At 41.4% G+C, this 25,168-nt stretch overlaps 1 protein-coding gene across 1 annotated transcript; it reads left to right on the plus strand.

Annotated features, from left to right (window-relative positions):
- Positions 1-1,560: 1,560 nt before the first annotated feature.
- Positions 1,561-24,838, plus strand: LOC111862041. Its single transcript, XM_023847102.2, has 6 exons — positions 1,561-1,864; positions 18,503-18,614; positions 20,611-20,686; positions 21,146-21,219; positions 22,656-22,809; positions 24,245-24,838. Exons 1-6 carry the CDS (start codon positions 1,815-1,817, stop codon positions 24,319-24,321), a joined length of 543 nt encoding a protein of 180 aa, XP_023702870.1. The 5' UTR covers positions 1,561-1,814; the 3' UTR covers positions 24,322-24,838.
- The last annotated feature ends 330 nt before the right edge of the window (positions 24,839-25,168 follow it).

The raw sequence follows: 25,168 nt of genomic DNA on the forward strand, positions 1-25,168 counted from the left end.
CCCACTAGCTATAAAAATAATATCCATTAATCCACTTGTGATTTGCTATTATCGTTCTCAAATATCTGAATTTCACCATATTTTCAAAGGAACCGTTAACGGAAGAGTTGCAACGCCGTGAACTTCGGAGAAAGACCAGAGTTTAGGAGGAATATATCGCCTCCATGTTCAAAGTCGGAGAGTAACCCACGAAACAGCAGCAGAGGCAGGCGGTAATTCGACTTTCTTCAGAAAGAACGGCGTCACAACACAGACACCCATACTCTTCATAGTGACCGCTGTGAGAATCTCAAATCCAATGAGCTAGTGACCATCTGCAAACATTTCTTACATCCTGGTTGCAATGATCTGACATATTTGAGAAACGGAAGTTAGTTCAACGGTTTGGTAAAGGAACTGCGATATTCTTGAGCGGAGAAAAATTTAAAACAGAAGTTCTCAGTGTTTACGATTTAGGTCTACATTCATCCTAACGACTCATAGGCCCATGATTTATAAATAACAATTAATTGAATATAAATAGCAATTTATTAAAAATCATATTAAAATTTTGCCTACCACAGATAGATTGACATACTACACAACTATTTCTTCAGTACATTTTGTATTTGTTATTTCGATAATTATTCAATTAAAATTAAATACCTGTATTTAATTTGGGTTTTAAGTCTCTTTGATTGCGCAGAATTATACAATATTACGAAACATGGGCCACACAAACCACACTGCAGAACCGCGAGGTGAGAACGCCTAATCTGAAATGAAATCGTAGTTTCCAAGTAAGAGGAATAACGCCTATTTGCGCGCAGTAAGAGCGCATTGTTGCTGTCCTAACAACTTACTCGCAAGGGCATAAGAAAGCAGCAGCTGCCGTCTCTGAGCTGCGTAAGCACGTGCTTCGTACCGAGGCAATGCAGCAACTTTGCTCTACTTCGGTCCTTCCGCCATGTGGCATCTGCTGGAACATTCCACGGGTTTTCACAGAGGTAGCAGCCTCTTCCGCCGCTACTGACGGATCAACATGACAACATTCTTTGCATGGTTGCAGTTCTTCGGCGGACATTTGTTCCTTACTCTCTCTTCACTTCCTCATTCTCCCTTTCTCCTTACTTTCCTTCATCCTTTATTTCCCTCTTCCCTTCTTCCCCTCCTTCCTAGCCAGTTTCTTCCTTTCTTTTCTAATTCTTCCGCAACTATTCATATCTTTTATTCTTTTTTCCTTAATGTTTTTCTTTCCTTTCTCCCTAGTAACTTCCAGTTTGTTCGTCTTCTTCACTACTTTCTTTTTCCTTTCTTTCCTTAATTCTTCCATCCTTCTTTTTCTTCCCAAATAATTTCTTCCGCTATTTGTTATTCTTTTCTTAATCATTCTATTCTTTTCCTCTTCCCTTATTCCTGTTAATTTCCTTTCCTTCCTCCCTTTTCCTACCATTATTCTTTCTTTCTTCCCTTCTTCCTCCAATTTTTCTTTCCTTCGCCCCTTCTTCCTACCACAATTCTTTCCTTCCTTTCACAGTTCGTCTCCTGGAATCTTCGAAACTAAGGATCTTTCCTCACTGTGTAATTACTTCATTACCCTCTACACGCTGTGTTAACCTCGAGGTCACAGGCCGCCGTCTCATCTAAATGAACAGTCACTTCAGCACTGGTAAGGCAGACTACTGTTTCGTGTAGGCAAACAAAAATCTCTTCGCTGGCATAGTCACTTACACTAAGCACATGCACTAAGAAGTGATGAAAATATAGTATTACTGTCAGCACTGCGAAGAGCTGTAGCCATATATACAGGAAAGTGACACCACACTGGATTAGCTATGGGTGACGCTGGATGGCTACACGCTCCGGTCACGAACCAAAGAACTCCGTGAGTATTCTCACTTTTTTAGCTTAACGAGAAACTATTAACCCTTTAAAGTACATTGCTTATTAAAGCACTGCATACGTTAATATTAAAAAACTCTAAAATTTTCAACAGAGTCTATTTATGTGTTTCGCATGTTTCTCACAATAAATAAAGATTTAGTCCCTAACAGCATTAACCGGCTGGTCTCTGTAACACAGACGCAGTGTGTTTCCTGTGAGGTACGAACTGAATATTTATGTTACTTAGATGAGTATCCTGCATCAAAAGGTTAATCCTTCATTAAGTAGAACGATTCCGTTTAGAGAAGCAAGTGTACTAGTGACGAATAGTTGCTTTACTTCAACTACAAGCAGTACCTCATCTGCCTTACCGTGATGAGTCGGCAATAAGCTCTTCATAGATTTCTGGTTTCCATGACGATGAATATTCATAATGTGGTCTTTTGAGCGATGATATCGTGTAGCCTGACAGATGGGTACCAGAGCTACAGAGGAATGTGCTGCTTCAATCTTCAAGGTATAGGTGAATGTGAAAGTAGTATGATACTCCAAAACATTGGTACCCATCGACACTACAAGATGTTACAGTCCAAAAGGTCGTAATCTGGAGCTATTCATAAGGTCCCTCCGAAATGGTGTAAATCTTACGTGACACACTGTAACGGTACCAATTAGAAGCACATGACGTTATTGTAAGAGTATGGTTGTCTCTAAGCACTTCGACTGTAACGGCGTGAGCTGAGAAAGGCTGCGTAGTTTTATACACGTCTTTTCTAATTAAGAACATTAAAATATTTAGCCGTTTATTGCCATGGTCAAAAACTTGTGCATGTGGATGCATCATGTATGCATGTATCAGATTTGTAGTTTATTTAAGTTGGTGGCCTGGACCTCATGGGGGTCACTTTGTAGCTCCAAAATTCGACCACCCTTGCGGAACGCGGTTTTACCGATAACGAGATTCAATGTGACCATCTGATCGGCAGCGACATAAGTTGGTTCCAGTGTCTGAGTATATCTCGGGAAACTCTGCTTCTTCAGCGAACACAAATCAGACGCATGCTCTTTGACTCTGGTGGCATCATTTCGAACATAGAGGAGTTTTTGAGAGCAGGGGAGCTGAGGAGAATATTTGGACTCAAGAAAGATGAAAGAATATGAGACGGGAGTACACTGCATAATGAGGAGCTTCATAATTTGTACTCGTCGATAAACATAATTACAATGATAAGGTCAAGGAGGATGAGATGTGCAGGGCATGTAGCATGAATGGGAAGGAAGAGGAATTCGTACAGGATTTTGGTGGGAAAACCAAAAGGAAAAAGACCAATAGGGAGACAGCCGTATGTGAGGATAATATTAAAATGCATCCCAGAGAAATAGGATGGGATGAGTGGGTTAGATTAACCTGGGCAGTCTGCATATAGTACTAGACTAGACAGCGAAGAGTGAAGGCTACATTTGTCCTTGTGCTTAACTAATTAAGCACTACACCATGAAGAAAGGAATATGGGGAGGTGATTGGATGTATAGATCCACACTTTCTTGACCTCGGCACTAGTTGGAGATGTTCAGCTTCACGACCTGACCGCTTTAACCACCTGGGAAAATGTCCCCAGTAACCATTGGATAGGAGGTTGGGCGGACCACAGAGATGGTCTGGACGACATGTACATGAGAAAATTCTTGACCACACCGGGACTCGAACTCCAACCCTCCGCCGTCCAGCCAGTAGCCAGTCGCTATACTGACTACGCTATTCCTTCCATTCACTTTCTCCTTATTAATTTCTTAAGCTCCTTCATTTTTCGAATAATATTAAAATGGCTATTAAAGATGGTACGAAGATGTGTATTGGATTAATCTGGCGGGCTCTTGTGATCTGGATCATAGAGTACCATAAGAGACGGGGAATTTCTGACCAGCTGAGCAACTACTAACTCTGCTGTGTGAAGACAGGAAGTTCGTAAGATATGGTGCACCCGTGACACTTTCTCTCGCGCGACCCGGTAACTGAAGAGCTGATGATGATGGTCTCAGGTGACCCTACCCCTGACTGAAACTCAGAAAGAACCAGAATTGCAGCTTTCGTTATGTCACTGCAATGCCAAACCATTTTGTCGCTCTCCTTCTAAGACTGAAAGCGAGTTCTAAACATCATAATTGCCTGGTACAGTCCAGCCGGAAAGTGTACCTTCACACAGACGCCGGACAGTCCACTCAATGAAGTCGCCCCCTTGTTTATCTGAATTTTATCTTTATCAATGCTAAGCCGCGCAGTCTAAAGCATGAAATGTTTCCTCCCGCTCGAATACTGGGATCGTGGTTTCGAATCCCATATCAAAGCATGGGTGTTTGTGTTTATTCTGCGTTTGTGCAGGCAGCGGCCTTGCGATGGGCTGATCCCCGTCCGAGGAGTCCTACCGACTCTCTAAGATTAAGAAAGTGAAGTGACACGAAGCGTTCCACGGATACCCTACGCTCCAAGTGGGAGCAACAGGAATAGAAGAGTAGGAATATTATAAACATGAAAAAAATCCGTGGCCTGTAGTCCGCAAGCGAACTATACCGACCGAGCGGCCTCCGCTTGTCGGCGAAGTCAGTGCCAAATTTTGCGGATAAAGGGTGTCACGTGGTCAGCGCAACGGATCCCCAAGGCCGTTAATCTCGGTCTTTCAGACCGGAGACGCTATTTCCTTGAAATAGCTACTCAGTTATCCTCACGAGGCTAAGTGGACCCCGTTCCAAACCCACTACTTCTCAGAAAATTTGGTAGCACGGGAATCGAATCCGGGACCTCTGGATCTGCAGCCAGAAACTCTGCCCTCTAGACCACAGCGGCGGTCTGTTATAAACATGAAGTTACGGAAATACGGAAATTATTTGGAGATCTACCATAACATCCAATATTGAGAAAATATTGTGACGTATTGAGCCATGGAGGACATCCCCTCCCCCGCCAGCGGTGACGTAATAACATTGGAGCGCTGTCGCTACTACGGTAACAGGTCCGTCAACTTTACTCCCTCTCCGCGGTGACGTAGCGGGGGATGCCGTGGCTGTTATGCAGCAATAAACAACTCTCGGCAGCGTTGCCCAACAACGCCTTTGTAAACACGGCGACTAGGCAACAAGTAAACGAGGCGTTTCCCGTTGTCTGGCTGAGGGTTTATAAGAGAACTACACTGCCTAAGAAGTCAGCAGAAAATATAAGAGGCTTAAACTTGGCGGCGGTCAGGCATACGACCGTTCAAGTGACTAGGTTACTGTGGTAGCGAATACTACTAGAAATAGGGCAAAATCTGCTGTACTGAGCCTGGACTGACAGAGGCCTTGTATACTCGTATATTGTACATAGAAATAGGAATTAAGATTAAATTGTAAATATATATAAATACTGACAATGGACTTACTAACACAGAGTATTACTGACAAATGACAGACCCGACCTCTCGTCAGAGACGGTGCCCCAAATGAACAGGACAGTAACTTTCATATAAAGAAAAAAAAATCTGGTCATGGGCCCCAGTCGGGGCTCGACACCAAGAGAGACAGACTGACTGACCGTCAGTCGCAATGTGACTTTGACTTTGACTAAGAAGTCAGTTGAAATACAGCAGTAGTCGCGGGAAGGAGACCCTAACACGTGGTTAGAAGATTTGATGTCATAATTTGTGATACTGCCGATGGCAGTAATTGTCAGATTGTAATTTGGGTGATTGTAAGAGCGAATGTGAAATAAAATTCGCTATATCAAATACGGCGTGAAGTTATTTGTCGCGTTACACACCCAACACGTGGCAGTATGAAATACAGGTTTATGAAACTCTTCTAAATAAGAATTATTTAATAACTGAGGGCAGGAAGATTATTTTGGATTTTGCACTCGTTGGCTTCTAGTCTATACGATCCTAAGTTTTCCTTCGCGCGGTTTGCTCTGTTAGTTGCCTGCTTCATGCTGGTTTCTTGCTTACTCTTAGGCACTGAAGAAGAGGTGGTATTCCCTTTTCAGCATTGGTGCACTTTCACTGGCCCTTGGCAGTCTATCACAGAAGGCAAAACTCATCAAAGAGATTGCTGTTTGTAGATTCACCTGCAGTTAACATTAGTTTTACCTTCAACCAGCGCGTGCCCACTCTTAAGATCATGCAGCACCATTATAATTGTATTATACATAGAGAGTAGTTTGAGTAATGAACTCCACAGGAATACCGTACCTGAAACCAGCAGGAGAACAAACTGGCAAGAGAAACTCAGAACAGAACAACCGTCCTGTTCAATATGTGAGCCATATATGCACACACAGAGGTTCCGCTCGGTACCAGCCCACACTTGCCTTTTGCATCGGTGTGAAGGTTAACGTAGAAATACATGAGAAGCAAAGTAACTAGCAGGAGGGCCAATGGCGTCCTGCATTTAGTTGGCGTTTCAAAAGGTAATCAGAAAGCACGCGACGATATTCGTCTTCTGATACACGAAGACGTGTACTTTAGGAGGAGAAACGTGCTGCCTTCAGGGTCTTATACCCTGAAGAAGGAGAGAGTATGTTCCTGCAAATTGATGCCTATCTACCACTCTTCTGCCCTGAAGATGGAGACATCAAGTTCCTATGAGAACCACGGTACCTCTCTCCAACTTTTCTACCTTGAAGATAAAGGTTTCTCTAAAAGTTGATATCTGAAGAAAGCAGTCTTCTGCGATGTGGCACCGTGTAGATGTGGTGTTAACCGACGTTTTGGAGGAAAACATCCCCTCCATCTTCAGGGTAGAAGGAAAAATAAGAAAACCCGCAAGCCACATCCCAGAACATTGCTTTCTTCATAGTCACCGCCGTGAAACCCTCAAAGTGTACAAGTTGATAACTGTCCACCATTCTTATACCATGAAGATGGAGACAGCGGGTTCCCCTGAAACATTGATATCTATAACTATTCCACGCTTAAGCCTGAGACTTATCTTACGCAAATTTCGTTAATTTTAATTATCTTCAAGGTCCACCAAAATTAGAGGCCTAAATATGTTCTTTAGTTCGTCTAGCCTAGCATTCAATCCGATAGAAAACGCCTTCAATAAACACTGTAAGTAGGAAAAAGTAAAGTTTTCCCTGTGCTTAATTGAATAAGGATCAAGTCATGAAGATGTGTTGGAGAGTGGATGTACAGCTCCACCATTCTTGATCTCGGCATTAGATGGAGGTGAGTGGCCAGCTTCACGGCCTGACCGCTTTACCTCCGAGGTAGGAGGTTGAGTAGGTCCCAGAGCCGATCTAGATGATTTAGAAAATAATATCTTAACTCTACCGTGAATCGAACCCCGGCCATGCAGCCCGCAGCCCACCAATAATTGCCGTTTATTCCAAGAATCATATGAAACACATACACACACTCTTCCAGCTAAATGCAGAGATCTTATTGTTAAAGCATGTGGTAAATAGAGCAATCTCTGTGCTTTAAATTGTTCAGAAATTAAAAAGACGCTACATGTTCAGGGTTTGAATCAGGCTTAATGGAGGAGAGACTGTATAATAACATAATTTTTAATTACAATGGTCGAACAGATGGAAGTAAAATCGAAAATGAACGATATCTACAGATTTACACGGAAGGTTTCATTGTATATTTGGCAGTAGGTTACTGAAGTTCGAGGCTGAATACAATCGCCTCAGTCATACAACCCATCGAATCTCGAGCATTTACAGAATACAAATCTGTAACGAAACCGTTACACCAGCTAGACGGAAAAAACGTCATCGCATATTATTTTACCCTGCCATAAAATATACCAGTGGGAAAGCCTGTTAAAAATCGACGGGAGTACTTTATTTCGTATCTTCAGCCATCCTTTGCTTCCTTCTTGTTATCCCTTTGATATCTTCATCTCGCTCCCTCCTTTATCCGTTAACAGTGAATTAAGTTACACCCTTCTCCGTCAGATGGCACAGTTTCGAGCACAGAGCTGCCATCTGAACCACATTAGCTTCTCTACAAGACTCTGCTGTGTGCAGTCAGTAAGCCATTCAAGGAAGCTCCTTAAATAAACTCCGTGGCTTTAGTCCGAAAGCGAACTATATTGACCGAGCGACAGACGCTTGTCGGTGAAGTTAGTGCCACCTTTAGTGCAACGAATCCCCACGGCCGTTAATTTCGGTTTTCTAGACCGGAGCCGCTACTTTTCCTTTCAAGTAGCTCCTCAGTTATCCTCACGAGGCTGAGTGAACCCCGTTCCAGATCCACTACTTCTCAGAAAATATGGTAGCGCAGGGAATCGAACCCGGGGACCTCTGGGTCTGTAACGAGGAACTCTGACCACTAGACTACAGAGTGGGTCCGTGGAAGCTCCATACCGGCTATTGTATAATTATTAGCTTTACTGAAAGTCGTGGTGGAGCTGGAAAACTCCTGCTTCGTATTCGGGATCTCATGTTTAAATACTGGCCAGAAGACCGGCTACCCTGGCTGACGTTCTTCGTGATGTTTCTCAGAGCTTCCAGACAAATGCTGAGATAGCAACTCAGACTGGGCCACGAGAACTTCCTGCAACATCCTCTACAATTAATACAGGTATGTCCTCATGTCTTGTTCAGAGCTTATGAGCTTCGCGTCCATCCAAAGGAGCACGTGCTTTTTTTTTTTTCAGATGAGAAACTAAGTTTACTTCCGGCTGATACGCCTTGCGGAAGGTGCGCCAACACGGGTCCTGGCCGCGATTTCTCCCGCACGTCATACAAAACCAATTCACATCTTTACCATGATCTTGGCTGTGGATTTTTAGAGTATTACAAATAGACCAAAGTAATTTTACTCTCATGGCAGCTCTCCGGGAGCAATTCCTTCAAATCGGCCACCACCGTCTTCTTTCAAGACCAGACATTCTCAGCGTTAATGATTATATTTCCGTATAATTTAAGGCTGCATAATCTCTGCAGTTGAAACAGCGCCGTTAAACACTTAAGAACAGCTGATGTTCGGTTTCCTTTGTCCCTGTTGAAAGTGTTCCTTCACCACCGGGCAGAACTGTACTTATGATCTAGATAAAAAATGTCTTATGAGGCGGCTGACCCCCCGACTAAACAGCCGCTGTAATGTTGTGAAGGTGAAGTTGTCACTATACTTAATTAAGCACCATGCATTCTAAACTCAGAGGAATCAGACCGCGGTACCCAACACATAATGAGCCGGGTGGGCTCCAGAGCAGGTCTGGACGTGATGGAGAAGCAGAAAATCCATTTCCTTTGCCGGAAATCGAACATTCATTTTTCTGTAGCCTAGTAACCTAACCGACTGGTCGCGCCATGGCTCAAGCGGTTAGTTAGTTAGTTATTGGAGAGGGTGGGTTTCCCCAAGCACTTAGACCTGTATTCGTCCATTGTGCTTCCCTCTATGATTTCTACCAGTCTCTATATCCTACCGGTACTCGTGCTTACCATCAGTCCCGCCCAGCCAGCGAGACCGGCTCTACTAGCTGAGAGGTATCTATAATGCTTTCGCCATCTACCGGAGGTATTAGAGACTGCTGTTGGGCGGGAAACGTCCGTAATTTGGCTCAGTGCCCTCCTTTGGAGATATGAGGTTCTTTTACGTGCCGTAAAGCTACGACACGGGACCCATGGCTTAAAGTCCCTCCCGGAGGACTTGTTCCCTGAATTTTTCCGCCCTTAAAAATTCGACGACCTCCGCCGGGTATTTAAACCCGCGTACTACGAGTCATAAGGTGGGAACGTTACCTCTAGACTACGGAGGCCGCTAGCTCAAGCGGTTAGTCGCTGGCTTCCCACCGCGGCGGCCCCGGGTTCGATCCCGGGTCTGGTCAAGTGGGATTTGTGGTGGACAAAGTGGCGCTGGGGCAGGTTTTCTCCAAGTACTTCGGTTTCCCCTGCCAATCTTCGTTCCACCAATTGCTCCACAATCACCCTCACCTATCATCTGGGGAGGTACAATAGGCCAGATGTGGCCGCAGTACAAGGGACTTAGTCCCACCCCACTAGCAATAAAAAAATCTTACTAACTGAACTACTTCGGCGCACAAACTGTCATTGTGTGGTACACATTTTCTAGGTCTCGCTTTAGACCTAGGCTAGATATGAGTATAATATAAAAATGAAAGAAATATGGTGGTTTTTCGAAACAAAGTCCGTTATCAAAAGGCAAAGTCGTCATAGAACTCAATATAGAAAAGATTCAGCTTCAGATAATGCTATACGACATTAGTTAAAGTAATTTCAAGAGACTGATGGTGTTGTGCACCGAAAAGATGCGGGTAGACAGAGCACGCTTGGAGGGAAATTGAATACCGCTTGGACATCTTACGTACCACGAAAGGCGCGCATGTTGAAGTGGTTTAGCATTTGTAATATTGATTCTACATGATAATAACACTTTTTAAATTACATTGTCATATTCCATAAGCAGCTTTATTTTATTGCTTCCAATTTAAAAATCAGAAGCCACGAAACCCCGATAATTTAGAATCAACCTGTATATCAGTTGCAGATACAACTGATATAATAAAGAACTTATAAGAGGCAGGTTATTATGAAGTGACAACAGGAGGAGATGTAAATCCTTAATTGTCCTGATAATATAAATTGACATCTATAGAGAGCAGGACATATAAAGCTTTGACTGATAAGAGCCTCGCATTTGTTCTCCAGTGAAACTTGCGTAGTTCTTGCATACATTAAGATACGCACACAATGCGTCATGTTTTAGAAATGCCTTCAGGGATCAAAGTGGACTACTTTTAAGACCAGTTCGCCTGTCAGTTGACTGTGCGCCTCCGCCACTTCAAGCATTTTCTACAGCAGTCGCTGTGTTCCACTGAAAGAAACCTTTCGTTGATACACGCTGAGAGAAACGAGATGAAGAAATATGTTGATGAAATCTGAGATTCCCATGAAGGTGAATATAAAAGTTAGTATCTTCTACAATGTGACGCCGTGCAGTTTTGCATTTAAATACACATATTGCGGCGGGTCGGAAAATGAAGGAAACATGGAGCTCCGAATTATTAGTGCGGATCTACAAAAATACTTGGCGCATTTTAACTTAGTGCCACGTGAACAACAAATTTCATATACCGATTCCCTCAGGCGAGTTTATTCTTTGTGACATCCACAGGTTGCAATCCCTCGGAATTAAAAATGTCACGTTGCTGTGTTTCCTGTTGTTCTTACTGAGGTACAGAGACCAAAGCAACGTTCCATGGTTATTGCCGTTCAAACAACACATTCAGAATTTAAATACCCTGAAGATGGGGCAACGGTCCCTCTAAAACGCTGGTTGCTACCTACCGAAATAGCAACCTTCTCTTAAATGTGTTGATATTACAAACGGATTTGGAACAGAAAATGTTGTAATACATATATCGTATCTAATTCCATACAGTGACTGTGACAGAATGCCAGGATTTGAACAAGAGAGCTGGCCCTCGCCAGCGCAGTCATTCTCAGGTCCGGGTACCGCGGGACTCATGACATTTTACTGTCTCAGACTCGAGACTCCTCCAACCTGGAGGGCCAGGTCCTCGTATTTATATCTCCTAGAACAGAGTGGCCCAGGTATACCCCCAGGCACTGGGTTCTCTTTTCGTCGCCTCTTATAACTCGCAGGGCTACGGTGGAGGTGTTCGAAGGTGTTTTTGAACAAGAAGTCCTACGAAGAACTAATCGCCTACTTTATTTTGATACGACATGGACCGCATAGAAAACGACGCGTCCAACAATTCTTCTACTGCAGCGTGTGCATTCGTTGCCGCGGTAAAATGTTTACTGAGGTGCTGCGTAGCAACGGTAGGGGATACATAGATACAAAGGCTGATGGGAGGGATTTATGAAGTACGCCGTTGAGATGGGCTCAAGTGTCATGATATACATACCAAGTATCATGAAGTTTGGTTCATATATTCAAACGTTAATAGGGGGATACACAGACCTAGCCTGAACGAATATCAGCAGTTTGCACATGCCAATCCTCTGGAATTCAGCTATGCATTTTTATACAATTGCTTGAAAGCCACGATTTTGTCAGCCGCTCTTTAGATAATGTGCATCCGAAACTCTGAATTTCTGTCGGGTCTACACACGAAAAGGACCGATGGCTTCACATTTCCTGGGAGCAGGGCTGTAACGACGTCTGTAACCAGTTCTCCACCTTCTGGATTACCACTCCGATGTGTCTTGTCACTGCATACTCATGTGTTTAGTGAAGTTATGTATAAACATGGCTTCAATTGATGCTGAACAGCCACCGCTGTTCTCCTTAACCCCCATTTCCTTAGGATATGTTTTTTTAAATCGCGAAGCTTTCAAGGAAACTAATTCCGCAGTTGACGATAGAGTGGCTCTACACGAGCAACCAGTCTTATTTATCTACAACAGAGTCGGAATAGCTGAGTCAGCATAGCGACCAGGATACCGGCTGGACTGCGGAGGTGTAGGGTCTCATGGTCTACGGATATTTCTTCTGTCGACAGCGCCCAGACGGATTCTGTGGTCTGTTCAATATGTACTGGGAGTGAAGCGGCCGGGCCGCGAGTCTAACTACTCTTCTCCAATGTAAGAATGCGTGGAGCCATATCTCCATTCCTCTTGACGTGTTAATTAATTAAGAACCGGGACTTCACATTTACTTTTTAACGACCATCGACAATAGCAGTGACGGTATAACCACCATAGCTAATACGAGTAGTTAATATGCTACATCATGTTATGTTGTACACTGTGAGTTATTTCATCTAGACTATATAGCATCGGCATTTCTTCTCAGTAGAGCATACATTGAGGTAAAAATAAAGTTGTCCCTATGCTTAACAATTTAGCACTACGCCATGAAGGCGTATGGTGGAGTGGATGTCTAGATCCACACTTTCTTGACTTCACTTGTTGGAGGTGAGTGGTCAGCTTTAGGCCCCGGCCGCTTTATCCCCGTGGGAAGATCCCCCGGTACTCGTTGGATAGGAGGTTGGTTGGACCCCAGAGCCGGTCTGGACGACGTGGAGAAGAGAAATTTTTTGACCGTACCGGGATTCGAATTCGACCCCTCGGTCGTCCAGCCCGTAGCGAATCGCCATACCGACTGCGCTATCGCTGCTCATGTTCTGTTTATTACACGCTGATAAACTACAGTTATTATGAAGACTAGTATCCTCTGGGATATGATGCCGTGTACTCCGGTAAAAGTACACCGACGTTTCAAATGAACGTACTGCCTCCACTTTCAGGAATAAAGAGTAAGCAAGTCAAGCTACAGTAAGAAGCAAGCATGGCCACTGCTGTAAGAACCTCAAATCCAACACCAATTACGAATTTTCCCTGACAAGCCTGATCTGCAGTCATTAAAGGAAACTGTCTTCGCGTTTCTACAGGACTCAAGACTGTGGCTGTAACAAGTTCATTCTGCACTCAGCGTAATGTAACAACAAGCATTTGAAGCAGATATACGTAGCAGAGAACTCATATTGAGGTCTTCCTCGTCTTGACAATATGTAATCCAGTAGACGTTTAGTAACGTTTCTGAAGAACTCCATGTTGAATTTACACAAAATGCTTTAAATGAAAGCAGAGTGGGAAGTTAATTCGGGAATGTCACCCTCCTCACGTCTTATGAGAGTTTCCTCAGCCCTTCGAAACAAATATGGCCCTTTCTAAAGGCCTCAGAATCGTCCACTGATCTCCTAACTCCTATTTGTTCGCTTAGGGCTCCGGATATCCCTCTCCCTGCATTCGTACCTCTCTTTCCGCTCTTGCCCTACATTACTCGTCCATCCTGAAAACGCGGTACAAATCTCTGAAACGTCGGCAAACTAAAGTGTGTCAATCAAAAGACCGGAAGTTCAAAGAATAATGAGCTTTATATGTAACCGTCGGCAAGAAGCAGGAGTCTTTTGGGTTTCCGCTATGGACTTGCAACATTATATTTGAAACCGGTTCTAGGACCACTGTCGTAAATGAACCGTCCAAATCCACGTAAGAATGTGCCAGCAGACAAAAAATAGACGTTCTTGAAAACATGATAAGACTTAAAAGGTGAAACGAATCTTAAAGACACACACACACACACTTAAGTTTTGTAGAGCATGTTAGAAATGAATGGGTTGTACTGTGTTCAAGACGTTACCGCTCATAGTCATGGCTCTCATAACCTCAAATCCAACACACAAACACACACACACACACAAGTACGTGCATGCAAAAATTCGGTTCAGTTTATCCGATATAACGATAATTTTTTTTTAATATTAGAAAATTGACATTTTTATATTAACCGGCATTTTTAAGCATGGATGAAGCCACGGTTGAATTTATCAACTCCACAAAATAGCCACCAAATTTTCTGAATCAAATCCGGTTTATTACTACACTTAGAAGAAACTTGGGCAGTTAGTATACATAAACTAGAGATAATTGTTTCAGTCCCTTGATTTACTGCAACAAAAACAGAAGGGACATGACCTCTAGTGTCACATCCGACCAGATATCAGCTAATGGAAACGACAGACGCAAACCGTATTCAAAAGGGGGAGGAGTCCTATTTAATACAGAACCCAATCAAGAAGGTGATTGCATTATAAATAATATGCTTACTTTTAACATTAAAAATGGAGAATATATTCCAGCTTAACAAATAAGCATTAATTAATAAATATTTCAGTACATAACACACGAGTTCCATTCAATCCACAGATATGTTCATTTCGATCAATTTTTAAAACATAATTTATTAATTTTTTTTATAAAATTCCAATCACAACCATTGCTATATTTTCTCGTTCGTTCATTACGATAATCAATTGTTACAGGAAGCTGTCACGACAAGTAGGTCTACAGTCCTCATTATTACGATATCAATCATTAAAATTGCTTAAAAAACACCTTGTTACCGTATGATCAGGCCCGACTTTCAACTTGTCAAAACGCAACACAAAAAACTATAAGTTTTAACTCCTGTATGGACAGTTATGTTTATTGCGATCAGAACAATCAAACGTGCAACACAAAATACATAACTCATTAAGATTTACAACTTTTACTTCAACAATTTTTAACTTAATTTCCTTATTTTATAATCAATCCCACATATTATATCACTGCTAATAACATCACTTCCCGGGTAGGATCTCGGACCCTAGCTGCGATAAAATCACATGCAATTCACGTACGGCCTTTTTTGGTGGAATGGGGATTGCATAATCGTGTTCAGTACAGTGAATTAATAATAACTTTAATGTGTATTCTATGCGGCAGTCTTCATGTGTTTCAGAATACATGTGAAGGGTTACGTACGGAACGAGACAAGCTTGTGCCCTCCTTGTCGCACTTGTAACATCGCCTTTCGTTTCAACAGGACCTTCACTGTTGGGGATGCATACGTACATCCGGCAGACCAGGTGGCCCAACTGCCTGCTGTGTCGCGGGAGGAGACAATAAGATTATGTCATTAAAATTTATAACTCTGCCTTTCAAAGTGATATTGCACTTCCCTTTAAAAGAAATACTGACAACGTTAAGTGGAATACATGTCCATTACACAGTTAACTACAAATTATACATACTAATTTCACAGAACGCGGATCACAGTGGCCGCGAGGTCTAAAGCATGAACTGTCTTAGTCCTCTCGAACGCTGGGATCGTGGGTTCGGATCCCACTCAAGGCATGGATGTCTGTGTGCATTTATTCTGTGTTTGTGTTGTCCTGTGTAAGGTAGCGGCCTTGCAACGGGCTGTTCCCCCGCGCAAGGAGTCCTACCGACCGTGTAAAAGATTAAGACACTGAACAAACGGCCAGGGCCCAAAATTGGCTGTAGAGCCACTGATCAATGAATTTCATAACGCTAATGAGACTGAGAAGCCGGTCACGGTAGCCGAGCGGTCTAAGGCATGTATTGTCTTCGCTCGCTTGGAAACCGGGATCGTGGGTTCGAATCCCACTCAGGGCATGGATGTTTAGTTTGTGTGTGTGTGCGTTTTTCTGTGTTTGTGTACAGGTAGAGGCCTTGCGACGAGATGATCACCCGCCCAAAGAGTCCTACCGAATGTGTAAGATCTAGAAAAACCGAAGTGAAGTTCATGGAGGTAGGCCTAGGTCCACTGGGGCTGTAGTGCCAAGGGAAAAAAAATGAGACTGAGAAACTGAGGAAAATAGTATCTTTTGACGAAGTCTCTATGTTAAAAAACCACGCTTCCCATTTAAGCTACTTCCGTGTATAGTTACCTGCGTTTCTAGTAGGGGTGTGTGTATCTAGTATTTTAGAAGGGGTCATGTCCCTCCCCCGTTTGCCTTCAGGCTTACCCGCTAATCTTATAGACCACAGCGTAACTTTCAAATATCAAAATATTAAACTTCTGCATTTAATTAGATGTAACGAGATTACAGTTTTCTGAGATGAGATGCCGTGTGATTTTGTAGATAGATAGGAACGCTTCGGTGGAACCAGCAGGCGCCATATTGAGGAAAGACGAACATTCAGTGCATTGTAAGAGCACATAAAACTTAACAACAGCGATCAGATCCCTCTGTGTGAAGTGATATTCATTCCAGTTAGTAAAGAATTTTCTCGTCTGTAAGTGGAGCCCCAGCGTTCATTACAACATTCACAAAATCCAGCCACTTGATCATATCCTGAGCCAGTTTACTTATCTGGAAACGTAAGAGACGTAAATACTGAGTTAAATTCTTTTCCTAAGCCCATTTTGTGGTGTACATTACAATAATAGCATTCATTTCCTGCCCATCAGACTGTTTCAGGACGTTCTCAGGTGTAAAAGCACTGAGAGCTACCACAGATCAGAATACATCTGATAAGAAAATGGTTCATATTCATACAAGTGTGGTTTATCCGATGCCCTTGTCAGAAAGCCCGACTACTCAGCGTTCAATGTTCACAATTAACTTAACGTCTATTATTTATCGTCCGTCAATACTGCAACACTCTTCCATTCACCACTCAATTTTTAGTTTGATATTATACACCTTGACACTACATGTTTCGGCCCCAAACGGCCATCTTCAGGTGTCTTGATATGTTACAATTGCCGAACAATTGCTTGCCGAAGTTGAGGCAAGCTGCCGAGACAAAACATCCTGGACATACATTTATGAAAATGGACGACACCCTGTGTGAGGTGAAATAAAATGCACCAAAATAACGTGGGTATAATAGAAACTTTAAAGGATTTTATATGGTTTTACCTTAAAAAGAGGACTACAGCGTGCTATTTTAACACGAACTAAGACATTGTAGCAGTTTTAACACAATTTAATAAAATAGAATGAAAAGATTGTAACATATCAAGGCACCTGAAGAAGGCCATTTGGGGCCGAAACATGTAGTGTCAAGGTGTATAATGTGAAACTAAAAACTGAGTGGTGAATGGAAGAGCGTTGCAATATTGACGGACGATAAATACTGGACGTTAAGTTGAACAATTGCAACGGGATGCTGAAATACAGAGTTCACAATTAATTAACAATTAATTGAAGTCGACACTGATTGATACATTCGTGATAAAATTTTAGATAGAAACCAGAAATTTTCCTGGAGGAAATTGAACAGCGAAATCCCTGTAAGGATAGCCGATTTCTGGGCACAGAAAGAAGTTTATTTCAGAAATTCAAATTTAACAGGCGAACCAACTGTTCGGTTGATCGAAATGGACAGTTGTCATTTGCTGACGTATGTGGCAGGAAGTCTGAAGGAAGCCCTGAAATTTCACATACATTTAAAATTAGGACGCTGAGAGGGGAGAATTCGGCAGATAAAATTAGGTAGGAATTGGACCAGATCTGGAAGTCCACCCTCGCAGTGTTATAAATAGCACAGTTCTTGCTTTTCTAATCCTCACATCATTCTAACGTTGCTTCCAGGTAAGTTCTCGAGGTGTCCACTTATATGCATTATCCATCAACCCTTAGTGTCTGGTGTTTGTGCTGTGGACTTCATCTACTGGCAGGCGTTGATGAGTGGCTTCTGATGCAACAAGTGTTATAATTATGGGCGGGAACTTCAAATCCTTTGCTCTATTATTCGAACGAGCTCGAAGAATGAAACTATTGTCATCTTTTTTCGTTCTGTGTAACAGTGACGCATGGTAATCTGTGGGATTGCAGCAACAGCATGAAAGAGACTATTCCTCATGCAGTGACATCTTTGGATGCGAAATTTACCACGACAGAATCAGATATTTAGTTAATTGAATTATTCAACAAGGTTTTGGTAACATAAAAGAAAACCACCATTTAAAATTAGTTCTAATTTACTGTTTCAAACTCTGGGTACACAAATGTACACAGGATATCACTCATTAAATATGGAATGAATCTGTGTTTTAAAATCATGTGCTTTATAATAAGAACAGCCCCGTAATCTCCAAGCATTGTGTTCATGTTCGAAGTCATATCATTGTTTTTAACAACTGTTTAATTCAATAACCTTCTTATACAAAATATCCAAAATATTATAGGAAATCCAACATGTTTCGCATATAAAGACTCATCATCAGAGGCACCATAAGTTCCTAAGCTAGCCCGGTTTACATTGCTAAGATCATGTATGTGTTGCACCACTTGTATACCGATGGAACTTCAGAATGTTGAACACGGATCGTCTGAGCTCGGTTTATGGGAGGAATTGTATATGTTGCAGCTACCAAGGGCAAGATCAACATCGCAGAGTCAAGATGGTAGTGATGCTAAGGCAGTGCTGTTGTGGGTGCTCGCTCAAGACCGGGAGCAGCATCATCAGCGTCACTGATGCGGTGAGCATTTAAACGACTCAAGAACTTACAGTTGCAGCCATTGAATAATCCCAGGATACAGCAACGAAAAAAGTGAGCGGTGAGGATAATAAAGTTAATTTGAATAGGGCTGATTCTCAGGTTAACCCTTTAAAGAACAGCGGTTAATGATGTACAAAAACAAGAAGTTCTTGGAAGAAAGAACAGTCTACTTTCCTATGATAGGACAAGGACAGCATTGAAAATTAAAAAATTAGGGGGGGCAGCCAGAGACAACAAGGTGATCTCATAAACCTTCTTTCATTTTTTGTGTTCAAAATAAGAGAAGCACAACCAAAATATAATTTTCCCATTCAGTCAATTGATGTGTTCTGCATGATTCTCACAAAAGAAAACTGATTATTTCTCTAAACTGTTTGGTCTAATGGAGAAGCAGTGTGTTCGCTGTTATTCAGGATCGGAATTTGTAGATATATTACTATATTACATTATATACATTATTATAATATACCAGTGTTTTAATAACGGATATGATTTGTTTGGATAAATGATAAAGAAATTACATTCATTTTCCAGTGATCGCCAAAAAACTTTATAGGCCTAAATCCATTATTGTAAAGTTTTCTACAAATAAAAGAGTTCACATAGGCTAGGCCGCGAAAAAAGTTCCATGGACCGACATCTCCCTCGAGCTGTTATGCTTCCTCTCCAGTGTGCTCCCCTGTATTCTCTTCCAAGTCTAGTCAGTATGTTCATACGAAATTTTCGTGAGGATAATTTCTCTGAAGAACATACGCTCTGGGCTTGCAGACACACGAAGAAGGGGGGGGGGTAAAAATTAAGGCAAAGGTATCCCTGAAACAGGCCGTTGAGGACCATAGGATTTTGAGACGTCGAGCCTCCCACATTGTTATAGACAACTGGCTTACAGTTTGCGGTGAGGTTGTCAGGCTTACGACCGCCCTTTACACACAGGAAGATTCCTGATATTCATTTCTGTTAGAGGCTGAGTCCACCCCAGGATCATCTTGCAGCTGGAAGGATTAGGTCAATTGAAAAATCCAGTGATCTCATTGGGAATCGAACTCGCGACATTCCGACATGTAGTTTAGTGCCTCAAGTTGAAGTGGAATACAACAGCAGGTAGGTGAAACCCAGTAGCCCCCAATATATGAACCCCAGAATCAGAAACCTTGAACATTGTGAAACTTCCACCCAACGGTATCCAGGGTCAGCTTTCTCTTTTATTATCACTAGAAACAGAGTTCCAGAATTCCGAACCATGGACTTGTCCTGTTAAATTAATTTTTCTGAAGATATAAATTATGTACTTCCATACGGGATCTTCAATAACATATGCCAGTTTATAAGCAAAGCGATTGTAATTTGTGCAACTTCTGCTTCTTGCAATGCGCGACATATTTTTTGGGGTTGACGTTTGTTTTACAGAGGTCCCTCAGGTTGGGAGTTGAACGTTATGCTTGGGATCTTGCTCTCTAAAAAAATACTGCTGCCAAATCCAAAGATCTGAAAACCGGATTGTCTGATTCATGACATGTAGCCGGAAACAGATAAATCTGGCAGAATCTTTTAAAGAACGCTATGGCTAAAAAAACTGTTTTACCTATAATGCTGATGACGATTACTCGTTTTACAGAGGGCCAATATGAAGTTCCAGGCTTACGAATTACTTATTATTCAATAATAAGAAATAAGAAATAAAACCTCACATATAACATATTACTTAAGAAAATATAATTAGATCTATGTTTGTTTTGAAATTATCACTTTGTGTATGTTCTGTAAAATTATATATAAAAAACAAATACGTGTATTATTGAATCAACTGAAAGTTTATTCATCGTAAAACTCATTTAAATGCTAAACTTCAGACTTGAAATGTCCTGATAGGAAATGTCTACTGTATCGAAAATAAACTGCGACACTGTTCGCAATTTACGGATTTTGTATAACTTCCAACATTAGTTTTAATATTTGCATTATGTTTAATTTTCAGACAATTGGTCTACTGAGCCTGGTGTTAGCAATTGCAGGGCCAGAATTTGCGAAAGATTTCCATGGAATGTTTGAAGGTAAAATACAGTTCGAGTAAACACATAAACTGATACACAATGGAGGTTTGTTTATTCATAATGCTGCTGTAACTCATGATTGCTAATACATTAATTTTTGGTTTTCAAACATTGGTTCTATTTCCTACTTGAATCATAACTCACAACTTCATGGCTTCCAAGCAACTATGTTGTCCTTGCTATCCGTGATGCAGGTCCCGTCCAATGTTGATTACATTAACTTGAAAACCTTTACAATAATAGCCGAACAATGTGAAGCCTGTCTAAGATGACAATCTGTGATGAAGACAATATCTCAAGCCCGCTATAATGCACTTTCCAATGCTACTTCATTCCTGCGCTCATATTCAAGATATTACCAAACAATTACATCTACCAATAAGCATTACTACAGGCCATGACAACAGTAACTTGCCCCGAGGGACATTACATGTGATCAGGTACTATTTATGCCAACAGTTGTGATTGCGAGTGGGGTCACGGGAGCCATACTGCTCACTGTCAGCATCCTTATGTTCTTCGGAGCTCGAAGTGTAAGTAAACACTGGATGGATTTGTTAGTCACTTCCGCGGCCAGAAAGTCAATTCTCTATTAAAGGCCAAATATAAGCCAAAAACTCGCATTTTAAATAGGTTAATGCTTACGCACTTGCAAATCTTTCGCGTTACCTCCCCGATTCTATTGCCTTCATTGATACGAAGCGGATGCACGAAGGAAAGTTACCGGATGGGTAGGATGGTGTATCGGTAACACTCGGTACTCGGTTCGAATGCAAGACCGCTTTCGAGAACATCCTTTCCAGTACAGTGTTAACCAAAAATCCTATTATCGACGCTATGCAGTCTAGCTTCGTTGAGTGAACCTAACGTCGCAGCAGAATACGTAGCAATCATGGTTCGCATTCGGGACGTGAGGGATTCAAATCTTGGCACGATGGCCGGCTATCACGTTTTCGTGTTCGTCCTCTGTAGCTCCAGGCCATATCCGGTAATAATACCTCGATCAGACCAGGACCGCTACATTATAAAATCCTTTACGATTCATCAATAATCATAACCTTCGACGTTTATATAGTCCGAGATATCGACAGCGTTCGGAGGTCAATAAGGGTGGAACTATACATCCACTTCCCCATACATCATGGCGTGGTGCTTAATAAATGAAACACAGGGACAACCTTGCCCTTTTCACCTTTTGTAATTCTCAATTTTGCTAAGTATTGTGATATGAAGCGTGACAGCTAGAATAAGGGAGCAAGAGAAACAGACATTGCTAGGAAACGGCTATGTAAACATGCAACAATACCGGAGCCATCGCTAAGCAACTTAAGCACGCAACAGTGGAGGAACTGTTGGTGGCGGTGTTTCTATGCTATCCGCGCCGAGGCTACATAAGGGGTCATAGCCTAATGAGCCCGGGCGCAGAGGAATGTCCGCCGTTGGTATCCGTTACCAGGCAACATCACTGAGGATCTGTATGTGACAGTGATCTGTGAAATGTAGTCACGAGCTGCATAAGAGTCCAATAAATCCAGTTATCAAACTAAAACGGGTCTATACTTACTGAAACACATGACAGTATTATAGGAAAAGCGAACATTATGCAGATTCTGAATAAGAACTAAAGAAAGATATACCCCTGGCAACTCTAAGGATCTCGTGGTGTTTATGTCTCTAAAAGCAATAATAGTCAGTTGTGAATGCTACTGGGTGACTAGCAGTACTGCTCCAGATCGAAACAGGAACGCTTAAACACGTTTCATCTCCTTCGTCCAATAAGAACGCTGATATTATGCTTGGAATGGACTCGCCACTTCGCTGTATATCCAAAACTGTGCTTTTGCTCTTGCATTTCCGTTGGGTGTGAGAAAGGGACAGAATATTTCTTAGTGCTGCCACCACTTGCGCTTCCCTATAACACAAGGATACGCCACTGCCAATTATCGTTAAGTCCTGATTATGTTCACAGGGACATCTACGTTACCTCCTTCCCTGGCTGCTGTATGGCTGTCTGTACATCGTCCTGTCATTCATCCAGCACTTGGTATTTGCCGTGACAAATTTCAGCCATGGTCAGTTTGAAGTTGGAGTTGGATTTGTTGTGGTTCTATTGATCCATGAATGTAAGAAAATATCACTGACAGAATAGTTGGCATAGTTTATTAAGCATTTTGTACCAACATTTTTCAAATAACAAACAAGTCATATGAATGTAACAATAAGTCACGTCTTACTTGTAATGCCCCTCAAAATATGGGCCAGACACTTGACAGATTATAAGCTTGCACATTTCTGTGATGTTGATGACCAACTGGTTGTAAACAGAGGTACATTTCATGAACAGAAGCAAAACTCTGAACCAGAAGAATGCAGGAAAATATATTTATTCGGTTCATGAGATATAAAATTTCTTTTACATTGATCATTTTCTGTTCTGAGTAATGAAGGGTTTGAAATATATTCCATATCGGTAATGAAGATGGAAGGAATTAAATATGTTTCCTAAACAGGGACTCAAACCTCTTGGAATACCTATGTATAGATGGGAGAATGTAAATTTGGTTTGTCTGGCTTGGATTAGGGACCAGTGGCCCGATCTTGTGAAAAGGGTAATGAACCTTCAGGTTCCATAAAAGGTCAAGAACTTCCTGAATAACTGAGAGACTATTAGCTTCTCAAGGCAGATTCTTCTTCAGTTTGTTTGTTTCTTTGTTTATTTGTTTGTTCGTCAGTCAGTCAGTCGGTCGGCCAGTTGGTTTGCTTTCTGGCAACAGCACACACGGACGCATAATCTTCTAGCACTTTAAAATGACTTTTGGAACTTCCTCAAAAACTGAAAACTCAAAAAATCTAATTTATACAAAATGCTTCTTTCAGTTCCATACATTGTCACTGATATATTTGCGTCTGAATTTAATAGTTCATAGGAAAATAAAATTTAATTAAAATAAAGTATAAGGAAGCATTAATCAAAATTGTATGATCATTATTGAAGTTCTGAAATTTGAAAAAGATTTCTTAGTACTGAACCTAATGCAACAAATCTGTGGGCATCTTTTATGGAAATATTTACATGCTTCAGTCATAATTATTTCCTTATCTTGATATTAAGCAGTCATAGGATTTTGATCATCTTCAATATGAACTCCAAGGAAAAATGTAAATTTTTGGTATCATACAATTAGAAGAGTACTTGCTCCCTTCTAGTGCCATGCTGTCACACTACACACATACGGAACACTGAACAGCAGAATGTAATACTTCACAGGGCAGAAACTTTCTTGAGACGCTAATAGTTCTCAAGCTTACCAAGGAAGTACTCTTTATGGAACTCATAGATTCAATACTGTTAGGAACACATCATTTATACCTGTTACAAGAAAGTAAATTCTTACAATCCATTTCCTTAACATCCACTACAGTATTATTCTCTCATCTATGCTTACGTCTTTCAAGAGGTCTCTTCCATTCCGGGTTTTCAAGATTTTGTATGCATCAGAATGTTAACTGTCCGAGACAAGAGAAGAGATTCAGTCTGTACCATGTTTGTGTTCACAGGTTTACAAGTATACTCTCTCCTGGTTGTGTATAGCTACTACCGAGACCTCAAAGGGGAAACACCAACAATACCGTGATTACAGCACATATTTACTTCACTATATCTGCTGTACCTGCATATCATACTTGTCGAAGGTACCAGCTTCCTAAATGATGCCGATAAGAAAGAGTGAACTACCAGATCAGGGGATAAATACAGATTTGTCACATCATGAACAAACGTTCTAACAGATGATAGGTGATGGCTGCATGTTGAGTTTATGTACAAATTTGAAATAACTTTTTACACATTTATAAATAATCGTATAAACTAAAGTGTGCTTAACAGTTCCACAGAAAATGGAGAAGTATATTTATGTTTTGCTTAATTATTCAGTGAATTAACGCCTGAAGCATGAACCTCATCTAATAAATAAATAAAAATTCAGTTCCAACCTCCCAGGAATCACACTGCATCTCCGTTACTAAGACCAATTGGTTAATGTTCTTTAAGGAAATAATCTCTGTTCATCCTGATACACACTGTCTATGGACAAAATGAAGAGATCCTCAGTGCTGAAGCAGTTGGTGTACATAATAACCACTGTGCCTTAAAGGGTTAATATGCCATGCAAAGTAAAGTTAACATTCTATTTCATTTCAACAGTGCTAATTTGATATTCTTCGTAGTTCTTACCTGATGACAGTATATTACCAGGTAACCACACAGATATGTATGTGACATACCAGTTAATTTCAAGAGAATTACACAGTAGGCATGAGCCTTACAAAAAAGTTCATTAGACTTGCATCACAACATTGCTTTCCTTTACTAGTCATTAAGATCTGCAGCCAAAGTCATGTACGAGTATGTAGAATTGAAAACTAAGCAATAACCTGGGCTAAAAGATTACTAAGATTCAAGTTACAATAAGTGTAGAATAC

The sequence above is a fragment of the Cryptotermes secundus genome, unplaced genomic scaffold (assembly GCF_002891405.2).
Source record: "Cryptotermes secundus unplaced genomic scaffold, Csec_1.0 scaffold181, whole genome shotgun sequence".
Classification (NCBI taxonomy): domain Eukaryota; kingdom Metazoa; phylum Arthropoda; class Insecta; order Blattodea; family Kalotermitidae; genus Cryptotermes; species Cryptotermes secundus.

Coding starts and splice junctions, on each gene's coding strand:
- LOC111862041 (XM_023847102.2), top strand. CDS start 1,815: ATGGGTGACGCTGGATGGCTACACGCTCCGGTCACGAACCAAAGAACT. Junction 21,220..22,655: donor TGTTCTTCGGAGCTCGAAGT/GTAAGTAAACAC, acceptor TTATGTTCACAG/GGACATCTACGTTACCTCCT. Junction 22,810..24,244: donor GGTTCTATTGATCCATGAAT/GTAAGAAAATAT, acceptor TTGTGTTCACAG/GTTTACAAGTATACTCTCTC.